Below are 12,894 nucleotides of genomic sequence, written 5' to 3' on the forward strand. Positions count from 1 at the left end.
CGCATTAATTCATCAAACGAGGTGTTTAGATCACCTATTTAAATGCATGTACCTCTTCAATGGACATTTATACGGAAAAAATTCAAACTATATATCACCCAGTCAAGTCAGCCTTTGTACCTCTCCTTGATGGTATGATTGCTGGGCAAGAAGCGTAAAAAACACAACAATAATCAAACATAATTTACCCTAATTGATTACCGAACTAAACAAACAATCACAAGAAATTAAAACCAAGATTTTTATATGAAAAAACTCTCGATGTAAAAAAATAATAGAACCATAATCTATCTGGAAACCTCTACTGTCAATCATAATAATGGGTAAATAAATGCTATTCCTTAATTAAAATTAAAAATTATAACATAAATTATCAATAACAACATATTCTCAAAATGTATCAACACTAAAAAAAAAAAAAAATCTTACAAAACTGACAATCATGTTTATGTACAAAACAAACCAATTCAAACACTCTAATATTTAATCTAAGTGTACTGAATGAAGATTTATATATTCAAAATCTATTGTCAAGACTTTAGCTTCATCCAATGATGAATCAATTGTTTATCAAAACTTGAACAAAAACCATTCAAGCTACCATTTTTTTGTTTTTTCTCTTTTGTATATATCGGTTCACCCACTTGAAAATAAATCAAAATTAGCATTTTATACATAATTACTGATATAACCTACACGTTATAGGTTTTGTCCTTTTTTTTTTAGTTTACAAAGGTTATGACCCAAGAGATTAGGGACTAAACCCAACAATTCTTCTCCTCCTGCCTCCTTACTTAGGGGGCTACACAAAGCCCGCTTGCGTTGGTTGTCATATCCAATACGTTATCATCGGCATGAATTTTCTTAACAATAAAAGATTTTATAATTTCCATAACATCTATAATCCATTTGTATTTAACTTGAATGTGCTTTTATCGAGAATGAATAGTAAGATGCTTACTAAAATGGATTGTATTCTGACTGTTGTAGTGCAACACAAAGTTCTCTTGTATTAAGCCAAGTCGATGTAAAAACTGTCATTCATAACACCTCATTATCTTATTCAGTAAGAGCAATACATTTATCATTTGTAATGGATAATGCAACATATTTTTGCAATTTTAATTGCCAGAAAACTACTCCCTCTACAGATGTCCTTAAGTATCCAGTGTGGATTTTCTATAATCAACATTTTTATAACTCATTTTTTATCCTTGATTTTTTCATGTATTTTCAAAAATATAAAATATCAAAAATATATCATTTTATATGATTTTGTCCGTTTATAGTCATTTCATGATTTAGGTTTATACCGAATATACTTACAAGTTTTACCTCCATTATTTATAAAACTATTGATAACAACATTTTTTCTAGATTAAAAAAGATCACCATCCTAATATAACTGACCAAGCACATTTGGGAGGTGAAATGGAAAATCGTCATGTAAAGTGAAATTTGGAATTAATAACTTACAAATACTAAAAAGATAATAAAACATACTAATAACAAATCGATTATTCAGCAAGAAAACATGGTAATTACCCAGCGATTCCAAATTCCAATTCCTTCCCTTGTTATGTAACAGCACATGTAAAAGTGACAGGAATCGGCCACTACTTGAACGATTCAACAAAAAAGTGCTCTTTACAATTCTTGGAAAGCTACTTCTCGAGTCTGAACCAATTCAGGTTGTGGGATCAAACCTTCATCTCTAGCGGGGGGGAGTTACTGTACCTGCATCTAGTGGAATTAGACTGTCCGGCCATGCTCACGAGCACACCAGTAAATAGCTCGGTAGGTTCGCACCACTTGCGCGGTGGCTGATTTGCAGTCAATATTCCACGATGGAAGGCGCCTGAATCATCCTTCTATTGACCAGATACAGAAAATAAACATGATCGTTTTTTGTAGAATAAAAAAAGATGGACGTGACTTGACTCCTCTTAAAAAGTTCGAGTTCGTGTATTGCTGGACTTAATCTCAAACACATGACGGGTACTAGTTGGTTGCTGGCGAAAGGATCAACAAATAAGCAAGGCATGTTTATTTTGTTGTGCAGAGGAATACAAACGCGTGTTTGACTATAGGAGATGCGCGCGGCTGACTTTTTCAATAGCAAAAACATTTGTTGTTTTTCCCCGTCCATTTAAACTGTGTTTTAAAAAAATCTTGATTTTTTTTGTTTTAAAATAATTTTTTTTATATTTTTATATCATTTTAATATATCGATATTAAAAATAAATTAAAAAAAATAAAAAAAATTCATGCATTTACAAGCAAAAATACACTTAAAAAAAAAATAACTTTGAAAAACAATTTAGTATCTAACTAAAAAAACAAGTCTGTGCGACTCACTCACTTGCAAGTTGTAGGCATGTAGGCATCCATGCTCTTTAGATGACGCCTCCTAATATCCAAAAATATCATTATATCATGTCATTGAATGTACCATCATGTCCTTTTACTTGTGGAGTGACGCGTGTCAGCATTGGTAATGAAGTTTGTGTGAGTAGACCTTTCTTTTTTTTCTCTTTTCTCTCTAAAAAAATATACCTTAGCTCCCTTGGTTGCTGGTATTTCAACTTCATTTCTTATTATTTTGATTTTTAATTTTAATTTTTGATCATTTTATAAAAGTTTTATTTGTTTTCAATTTTATCCTTCCATCATAATTTGATATATATATATATATATATATATATATATATTTATTTATTTTTATTTTTTTTAATTTAGTCATCATTCATTTGATTTCTAATTGTTTTTCTTGTCCATTTTATAAAATTTTTATGGGTTTTTAATTTCATTCTTCAATCCAAAAAGGTCATAATTTTGAGAAGTTAATATGAGTTGTTGTTTTTTTTTAAAAAAAAAACTTTATAATTCTTTTTATTTTTTTATCGAGTTATTTCAATTTTATGATTCAGGTCGCAGGTTTAGCGGGATATCCCGAGTTAGCTCAACTCTAATTACCGAGATTACAAGTTTATCATACTAAATTAGGTTGACCAAAATTTTTTTATGATATTTTTTTATTCTATTTTATTCTTTTTTATTTAATGGATTGTAAATTGAAATATATCATTTGTTTCCTTTAAAAAATATTTTTTTCTCAAACCTTCACAATCACTTTTCTTTGTAAACTTGACATGTTTTGCTATTTTTTATATATATATATAATTAAAATAAAATCAATTTATTCAACTTAGTTAAATCTATAAATTGAATCATGTATGTTTCTTAAAAAATATATACTTACGATACTTGAAAATGATTTTTAACCAGTCCGATGCCCCGGTGAAGTGCGAGCAGAAGCTAGCACGTGACTGTTAGTACGTGACTATTACCTGCTCGTACATGTTTAGCATGGAATAGACTGCAAGAAATTTGTAAGTTTTTTGTATTGGTACTTAATAGTAACATTATCTTGAAGTCATGCTGTAATCTCTGGACAGGGTACTCGATTCTATATTTTTTAATTAAAATATAATTTTTTTTTTATATGTTTTGGATTATTTTGATGTAGTAATCTTAAAAAATAATTTTTTAAAATATAAAAAAATATCATTTTAATATAAAAAACATTTAAAAAAAATAACTACAACCACCTTCTTAAACCAAAAAATAATATCCAACTTTCAAAAGATTCTTCTTCAATTATGAGAAAGAGTCAAGTTGGAGAAATGGAGGAGGAAAAAGAAAGTGATCAAAACACCAATTTCCAGCATATTATAATGGCGCTATAAAATTCATTTGATAAAACTTAATCTCCCGGGTCAATTGGACATATTTAGGAGTTTAAAGTAGTTGGAAAAAAAATGTAGATCTTGAGTTTCGTTGTATAAGTAGGTCTTGAAAATTAATTGGATAATTTATTGGTTAAAAGAGTATTAAAATGGAGTTGAGTTTGAAAAACTTTTGAGGCATTTTATGTTAAAATGTCTTAATAAAGCACTTTTAATAGAGAAAATCCAACTACATGACTTTTCAGAAATTAACAAGATAAAATGGATGGTTCGTTGTCCACTTATAATTATAAATAACATGTTATTTACTTGTATTTATTTTAAAGTGTAACGGCTAGAATTCATCTTAATTTAAAAGTTTAAATTATTAAATTTATATAATTTTTTAACATATTTTTTCAAATAAAAATCTTTTAAGTTTGAAACTTATACAAACTCACACTACATTACATTTAATTTCTATAAAATAAAATGAGGGTGATGAGATTCGAACTCATGACTGCTTGGTTAACAAGGTTTTGATACCATGTTAAAGAATAATCTCAACTTAATATCTTAAACTATTGGATGAGGCTCGAGATATAATTTATATTATTTTTTAATGCATCTCTTTAAGTGAAATATTTTTGGTTTAAAACTTTCACAGATCTATATATTTTTTTTGTTTAATTTTTATTAAATAGAATAATAAGGTGTTGGTATTCAAATTCATGATTATTTAATCAACAAGACTTTAATATCGTATTAAATAACATCTCAACTTAAAAATTTAATTAAACTATTAGGTTAAGGCTTTAAGATATTTCTTCACATACTCATCTTGTTTCCTCTTTAAATACTATTACTTAATCTTAAGATTACCAAACTAACCTTGTTTCTCTTTTTTAGATAGAAAAGCTAACCTTGTTCTTGATTCCTTGTTTTTGAATTCAGATATGGACTCCAATGAAGCAATCCTAGGTCGTGAATAATATTTTTTTCCTATGTTTTCCTATAATTAATATTTATTTATTGTTATTTCCTCTTTTATTTTGTAAAGATAGAATCCTACTTAATATCATACATGTTACCACATATCATCTTATATTTATTTTTTTTCATTTTAAAAAATAGCAAAATCATTTAATCGGCTATGCCAATGCTTATCAGAAACCTAACGAGTAATGCCACCTTAAATTCAGTGGTAAACCATGTTTAATTCTTGGGTATAACGACACCACAAACCTAATATTTTACGTGCCTAACTAACTACACATCATATTGCAAAGGTTGAACACAAGAATGTCCACGTCGAACCTGATAGAAAGTGTTAGCATAGTTTGAAATCTTTCTTGGTTTGATGGGTTAATTTAAAATTTGGCTAATCTAGAACTGGAATTAAACTGGATTGGAAAAAAAAAATCAGGTAAAGGAAAATTTGGCTGTCCCGGCAAGTTAATTTGGTCAAAAATTTAATTATAACCCGTTGATTTTTATTTTTTTTATTAAAATAATATTTTTTTAATTAAAAAAAAATTGATCTAAATAGCCCAATAACCTTATTAAAATTTGAAATTTAAATTTTAAATTAGACCGATTATTAAACCAGATCTAAAAACTATCCTGTTGAGCAAACAATAAAGGTTTCGCAGTCAAGAAAATTCAGTCGATATTGCACTGCTCCTTGAGTTAAGTTGTGGAATTTAGATTTGACCTGTGAAGTGGCTCTGTTATTTTATCACCGCCCTGTTATTTTACTTTTTCTTCGGAGAAACGACAATTATGTTATATTGTCAATTATAATGTACATGTTTGGTTTAACATTCATTGGTTTATTTCGTAATTCTATTTGCTACTTCTTTTATTTAACATTAACTATTGAATACTATTCACATTTACCGATGTATACGGCTTTCTTTTCGCAGGGATTTCGGGGTGTATGACACAACATGTATTTTTAGATGTATTTTTAAAAATATTTTTGGTTTGAAAAATCATTAAATTAATATTTTTATAACTTTAATGTGTTAATATTAAAAATAAAAAAATTTAAAAATAATTTATGATCCCAGTCAATTAAAATTAACCTATTAAACTTATGATCCGAGTTATGAGATGAAGATAACCTCATAAAAAATAGACTGAAATAAATTATAAAACTTAATTTTCAATCAATTTAATATTAAATGAAAAAATTAATTTTAAAAAAATTAATTAAAAAAAATCTAGTCAATTAAGTTAATCTGTCATACTCATAATTTAGGTAATGTATATATGATAACTTTATAAAAAATAAATTAAAAAAAATATAAAGTATAATCCTTGATAAATATAATATTGAGATAAAATTAAAATTTAAAAATATTATTCCAATAAAAAGTATAATGTGAAGAAGTGTACAATAAAAACTCATCCTTCTTAAGGCTTTTCGTTAATGATAATATTTTAAAAATAAAATTTCATTTTCTTTTCTACCTCGCCTCTAGTCAGATTGGAATTAAATTGTTTTGAAATCTGCCATCTCATCATTTCGACCTTTAACATTTTTCATTCCCTTTAATCCAAAACCTTACAAATAAAATCCATTCTCATTTCCGGCCTTTCATTCTCCATAATTAATCAGCGAAGGAAGTCGGCAAAATATTGGACGCAAAAATACACTGTAACTCCTAAATTCACAACAAATTTGATTTTCTAAACTTCCATCTTTGTTACGGCATCCGTTTTGAATAAAATAAAATAACAAAATTCTGAGGACATTAAATAAATTTTGAACCATTCAGATCTTCTTGACAAATAATAATAATAATAAATAAATAAAAAAATGCAAAACACATTCTAATTCATAGATTCAAAACTACAGTCATCACCCAATTTGTCTTGTATTGAAGAGAGGGAGAGGTTTTTATTTTTTCTATAAACAAAATATGATAATAAAAATAATAAAAGCTAATAAACGGTCAATGGTACATCTTAACCGATTCACCCATGCGGCGCATGCTAGCAACATTAGATGTGCACGTTAAAGCTGTGATGACTGTTGGAGCCTATAAAAAGGTGCATCCGTTGTGAAGCACTTGCCTTGAAACCATTTAGAAACAACTAGCAGTCAGGCATAGCCAGCGAAGCCTTTTTTATTTTTCTGCCCGAGCGAGAGAAAAGAAACATTGAAAAAAAAATGGCGGATCAGTGCATGCTAGGATGGATTTTAGCTACTTTGTTTGTTCTCTTCGCTATCTATTGTTTGGTAATTAAGAAGAAGGAACGGGGTACTAAAAAGGATTTGCTAGGATCGAGAAGAGAGTCCGTTAATTGCACAGCCACCACCAATGAAGAATGCATATCCGGTAACGTATCCGATGCCGACGTTATCATTGTCGGCGCCGGTGTTGCTGGCGCCGCTCTTGCTCATACTCTTGGCAAGGTATTTTCTTTTCCTGCATATTCTCTGCAATTAAACTGAGAGAAACAAACTTCCATTTATTTTCCGTTGGTTAAGCGATTATTCGAAAACCTGAAAACCTTTATTTATTTATTTATTTTATAATTTGGCTAATTGTATAAAAGAGACGCACCTCAAACCATTAATTTGATTTTCTAATGGAATAGGAAGCCTTTTAGTTGCAGCGCGTGCTTGAAAAACTTTGAGGATTGATCGGAAGAGTTAGTTAATTTTTGGAATTATACCACACCGAATGGCGCGTTCACGATTTGATGATTCTTATGTGTTTATTTTGAATTTATACAGTCTTTTTGTTCTTGTGATCATACACACTTCTTCTACTCTATGGAGGTCACCCTTTGATATTTCCATCAAAACACATATTAAAGTATTTGCAGACCTATAACAGTAAGGAATCTTTTGTCAAACACGTGCTTTACCAACATGAAGTAGCCGTCCAAGGAATTTTTCTGAAATTGTTTTTGTTAAACGTTCAAGATTTTGATGAACGCAGCCAGCTGTCGTTAATTTTTTTTTTATGAAAAAAACGCTTCCATCTCTTTCATGGAGTTGGTTGAGAATTGATAAAATGATGAATTAAAGCGGGGATCAATCTGTAGCGATGACCTGTCTTTTATGTTTTATTTTATGGAACACGAATGAACATGTTTTCTTTTTTAAGAAATAATAATAATTAAGCGATAACTGGCACTGAACATGTTCTTATAATTAGAGGATCTGTCATCTTTCAATTAATTAGTTGTCAACTTGTATCAGTTGTGGCTGCTATACTTCTGTTTCTTTCTAATTATCATTTTCAGATAGCGGAATAAGAAATCGACTGCGCAAATGAAATCCATCCTGCTACTACCCAAAATCGTGATTCCCAAAATGAAAATCTATCTTTCTATATTTTAATCAAAACAGCATTGATTTGTAAGGATTTCACTCTTGTTCATGATCGTAATAGATGGCTACTGGTAATATTCTCCAATCACTAAAGAAATCTTGTCATACAGTTATTAAAATTGAGGACCTACCGTATTTCAGTTTCGTCTTGGAAAATATGTTCTCATTCAAGCTTTGCCTCTTGTTTTATTCTGATTAGTTTGCACCGTGATCTAACATAAACTTTCTTCTTGAATCGACATGAGATCATATCTTTTAGAATGAACACATATATATCCTAACTGCAAGTTATTCCAATAGCCAATTCACTGCATGTATTAATTTAACGCAGGATGGACGTCGAGTGCGGGTCATTGAAAGAGACCTGACTGAGCCCGATAGGATTGTTGGTGAATTGCTACAGCCAGGGGGTTACCTAAAGTTAATTGAGTTGGGACTTGAAGGTGCGTGTGATGACAATTACCTGCAGAGTTTTGTAATTCTACAAGTTTGTATTAATTGATACCATTTGCTGACACTCAATCATGGGAGAGCTTAGTTGCTAAATATATAGCTTAACTTTTTTTCTGACTGCAGATTGTGTAGAGAAAATTGATGCTCAGAAGGTGTTTGGTTATGCTCTTTTCAAGGATGGAAAGCATACTCGACTCTCTTATCCCTTGGAAAAGTTTCACTCAGATGTAGCCGGGAGGAGCTTTCACAATGGGCGTTTCATACAGAGCATGCGGGAAAAAGCTGTGTCCCTCCCCAAGTATGTCTTTTCTTCCATTGTAAATCTATGCATGTGCCAATTCCCTTTTGAAAATTTAAATGGCTCTTAAAATGATTCATAAAATTGCTTCCAAGTGTTTGTGCATCATTCTTTTCATTGTACCTGGACCCAATTAATATGGTTGACATCTTCAGGTATGTGGTGAGTGTCCAAGGTCATCTGATTGTCTGCTGTGTGCATGTTTTAATTTTTAGACTCTGATCTCGAGAATATATATTTTATTCCAGTTTAATATACCAACATAATATCTAGAAGCCTTTCTTTTTGTTTGCTGTTAGTTATATTTTCATTTTCAATTTTACTAGTGTACATTTGGAGCAAGGAACTGTCACTTCTCTGCTCGAAGAGAAAGGGACAATTAGAGGTGTGCAGTACAAAACAAAAGATGGGCAAGAGCTGACGGCATTTGCTCCTCTGACTATTGTTTGTGATGGCTGTTTCTCAAACCTGCGCCGCTCCCTTTGCAACCCTAAGGTGAGAACCCTTGATATTGTTGGATGGTAGCACTTGTAGTATCAAGCCTAAGACAACCAATTCAACAGAAATTTTTGCTCGCCACTTGCCTGTATTACAAAATGAAGTACTCCCTAGAAATTAAAATGCATCTTTAATTATCTTGCGCAGGTGGATGTGCCCTCATGTTTTGTTGGTATGATCCTGGAGAATTGCCAACTTCCATGTGCAAATCACGGGCATGTTATATTAGGGGATCCATCTCCAATTTTGATGTATCCTATTAGCAGTACGGAGATTCGCTGTCTGGTTGATATTCCTGGTCAGAAGGTTCCTTCCATTTCAAGTGGTGAAATGGCAAAATATTTGAAGACTGTGGTGGCACCTCAGGTATGTTGTAATCTTCAATGCATTTTCAGCTGCCTGCTTGTTTGGCCTTTATTCATCTCTATTTATGTTTAATGATGTCTTCAGCTGACATTCTGACATATCTGTTTTGCAGCTTCCCCCAGAAGTTTATGATGCCTTTCTAGCTGCAGTTGATAAAGGAAACATTAGGACAATGCCAAACAGAAGCATGCCAGCTGCTCCTTATCCTACACCCGGTGCATTGTTGATGGGCGATGCATTCAACATGCGGCATCCTCTTACTGGGGGAGGGATGACTGTTGCGTTGTCCGACATTGTTGTGTTAAGGAATCTTCTCAGGCCTTTGCGCGACCTTAATGATTCCCCTACCCTCTGCAAATACCTTGAATCTTTCTACACCTTGCGTAAGGTAAGTTGTATCTCTGGTGTTATCTCTGTTCTTGCTGTTCACTTGCTGGTTGCACAGATTTTGGAAAATCTTTGGGAAGAAAAAGGTTCTCTGCTTCTGAACAATAACAGGATTCAGAGCCAACTCTTAGTAGAGTTTTCTTCATGAAGAAGATGCCTTCATAGTATACTGCTGCTAAACTCAGATTATCCCATGTTTTTGCAGCCTGTAGCATCCACAATCAATACACTGGCAGGTGCACTTTACAAGGTCTTCTGTGCTTCACCTGATGAAGCAAGGAAGGAAATGCGCCAGGCATGCTTTGATTATTTAAGTCTTGGAGGTGTATTTTCAGAAGGACCCGTGTCCTTGCTCTCAGGTTTGAACCCCCGTCCATTGAGCTTGGTTGCCCACTTCTTTGCAGTTGCTATATATGGTGTTGGTCGTTTGTTACTGCCATTCCCTTCACCTAAACGCATCTGGATTGGAGCTAGATTGATTTCAGTGCGTATCTACCCCTCTCTGTACTCTTTCTGTTGCCATTTCAATCTATTTGTCATTATTATTGTTCTTGTTGTTATCACAATTTCATGCAATTTTGTTTTTTCCCCCCCTTCCCGAACACTAAAGGGTCAAATTACTGTTCTGCAGGGTGCATCGGGAATTATCTTCCCCATCATCAGGTCAGAAGGAGTTAGACAAATGTTCTTCCCTGCAACTGTTCCTGCATATTACAGATCTCCTCCAGTCATGTGAGACTGATTTGACAAGACGCCAGGAGATAGCAAATTTTTCTTATGCCGGTCAAATTGAGCCACTTGTGTCCCCGCTCCTCCTTCCCCTTGTTCAAAGTCGACTGGGTGAGGTTGAATGCTTCAACAAATCACTGTGCATTATTATACATTTTTTTTGTTCTTAGGATCTTTATACATCTTCAACTCTTGACATCAATATATAATATCCACTTTCAAGCCGTCGGGTTTTAAACCCTGCAACTCACGTCATTGTTTATGTTCCTATATCTATTTTCATTACACCTCTCCTGGACAAAATCAACTCTGCAACTTCCTCCTGCGCGCGTACCCTCTAATCATCGATATGATAATCCTATTATTAGAAGAATGGGATGTTTGAATTGGGAAATGGGTGCCACGTTAGGAAAGTATTCTATATATATTGTTTCTATTGAAGTAGGAAACAATTACCCAGCTGTTATTACTGTTCTCCAGCCATCCAAGAACATCTACTCTCTTAGAAAAAATGGAGAATAAACACATGAAGAAAATGTTGCATATAATCTACAGCGTCGAGAATGAGAGTTGTTTAATCAGGATAGTTCTGCTGATATCAGAGGGAATAAACATATGTCCCAACGATTTAAAAAGGGGAAAGGAAAAGGAAAAGGAAAGAAAATAATCAGTTCAAAGATCTGGTCTTTGAAGCTAGCTTTCAAGGTCCGTGGTGAGTAACAATATTATTAATTCATACATTTGAAAGCCATTTGGATCTTCATCTTAATTTACAACCTTTAGGACAAAAGGCAAGGCAAGGCAAGCATGATGCTCAGTCTTTATTCAGGACATTTCATCGACCTGCACTGCTGACAAGGCTCGCTGTAAAAAACGAAGACTAGGGAAAGACGGGAAGAAAATAGAAGAGCACCAGGAAGCCCCCCTGACGGCTTTGTCCCGCACTTGACACCAGTCTGCAACTCGGCAAATTACAAAACACACTTTTGATCAATTGCATACTTGAATTCTTATTTGATCAAATTGGAAAAACAAGTAGCTATCCAAAACAAAAAACAACAGCAATAAAGTCGTGTTAGGCAGTACTGCATATAGTATCCCTTGTATATCATCTAAATTTGAACTCACAGGTTGCGTTTGGTTGCTATACCGAAACATAAAAAACGGTAACAATAAAGATAAAAAAGACAATATAAAAAAGAAAACAGAGATAGAATTGTGTTGGGTGATAATATACAAAATAAAATAATTATTTCTATATTATATTTGTTTACAGTAAACATGATAGAATAAAATAAAAACGGTAACAATAAAATAAAAAATATATATTTTACTTTTAATAAGTATTGTTATCAAACTATATATTTTAAAAAATAATTAGATATTATTATTTTTTACTTTAGTTTATATTAATTGTTGAAATTAATAATACTATAATAATTAGTATGACAGGTTGACCCAGGACTTGAACTAATCCAAATTTAAAAAAAAAATATAGGAAAGACTAACTCAACCTGACCCAGTAAAAAACCCAGGTCAACCCGGGATAAAACATGGGTAAAAAATCCATTGATTTTTTTTAAAAAAAATTTTGTTTGATTATTATTTTTTAAAAATTGGGTCAATTAGGTTGACCCTCCTGATCTATAATTTGAACTGATCTATGACTTGAACCTTGTCTTAGATCGACTTTCAAGTCATGTTTTAAAAATATAATAATGATTATTTTTATCAATACATCAACTCGAGTTAACTTATATTGATTATGCTAACCTGTGAGGCCTTGCCCAAGTCAACCTCTAATAAATGAAAAAAAAAAAAGGAAATAAAAAGTTGATTTTCCTAACAAAAAGTAACGGATAGACAAAAATACAAACATTTTACCTTGACTTTCCTTTTTATTTTATATATTTTCCTTGTATTTATCTCCGAGATTAAACATGGTAATTAAGTATATATGATTCTCAGTCTTATAAATGTATAATACAAATAGAACTGATCTATTTGAAATTTGACTGAAAAAAAATTAATGATAAATTACAATATCTTTTTGAGGTATTATAAAATTGTAGAAACTCTCTAAA

At 31.7% G+C, this 12,894-nt stretch overlaps 1 protein-coding gene across 1 annotated transcript; it reads left to right on the plus strand.

The window, feature by feature from the left end:
* The first annotated feature begins 6,798 nt into the window (after positions 1 to 6,798).
* On the plus strand, positions 6,799 to 11,056 carry LOC118035773 (squalene monooxygenase SE1). The gene is made up of 8 exons (XM_035041410.2): positions 6,799 to 7,152; positions 8,411 to 8,522; positions 8,656 to 8,830; positions 9,157 to 9,325; positions 9,476 to 9,694; positions 9,807 to 10,082; positions 10,287 to 10,565; positions 10,713 to 11,056. Exons 1-8 carry the CDS (start codon positions 6,907 to 6,909, stop codon positions 10,815 to 10,817), a joined length of 1,581 nt encoding a protein of 526 aa, XP_034897301.1. The 5' UTR covers positions 6,799 to 6,906; the 3' UTR covers positions 10,818 to 11,056.
* Positions 11,057 to 12,894: the final 1,838 nt, after the last annotated feature.

The sequence above is a fragment of the Populus alba genome, chromosome 2 (assembly GCF_005239225.2).
Source record: "Populus alba chromosome 2, ASM523922v2, whole genome shotgun sequence".
In the NCBI taxonomy this organism is placed as follows: domain Eukaryota; kingdom Viridiplantae; phylum Streptophyta; class Magnoliopsida; order Malpighiales; family Salicaceae; genus Populus; species Populus alba.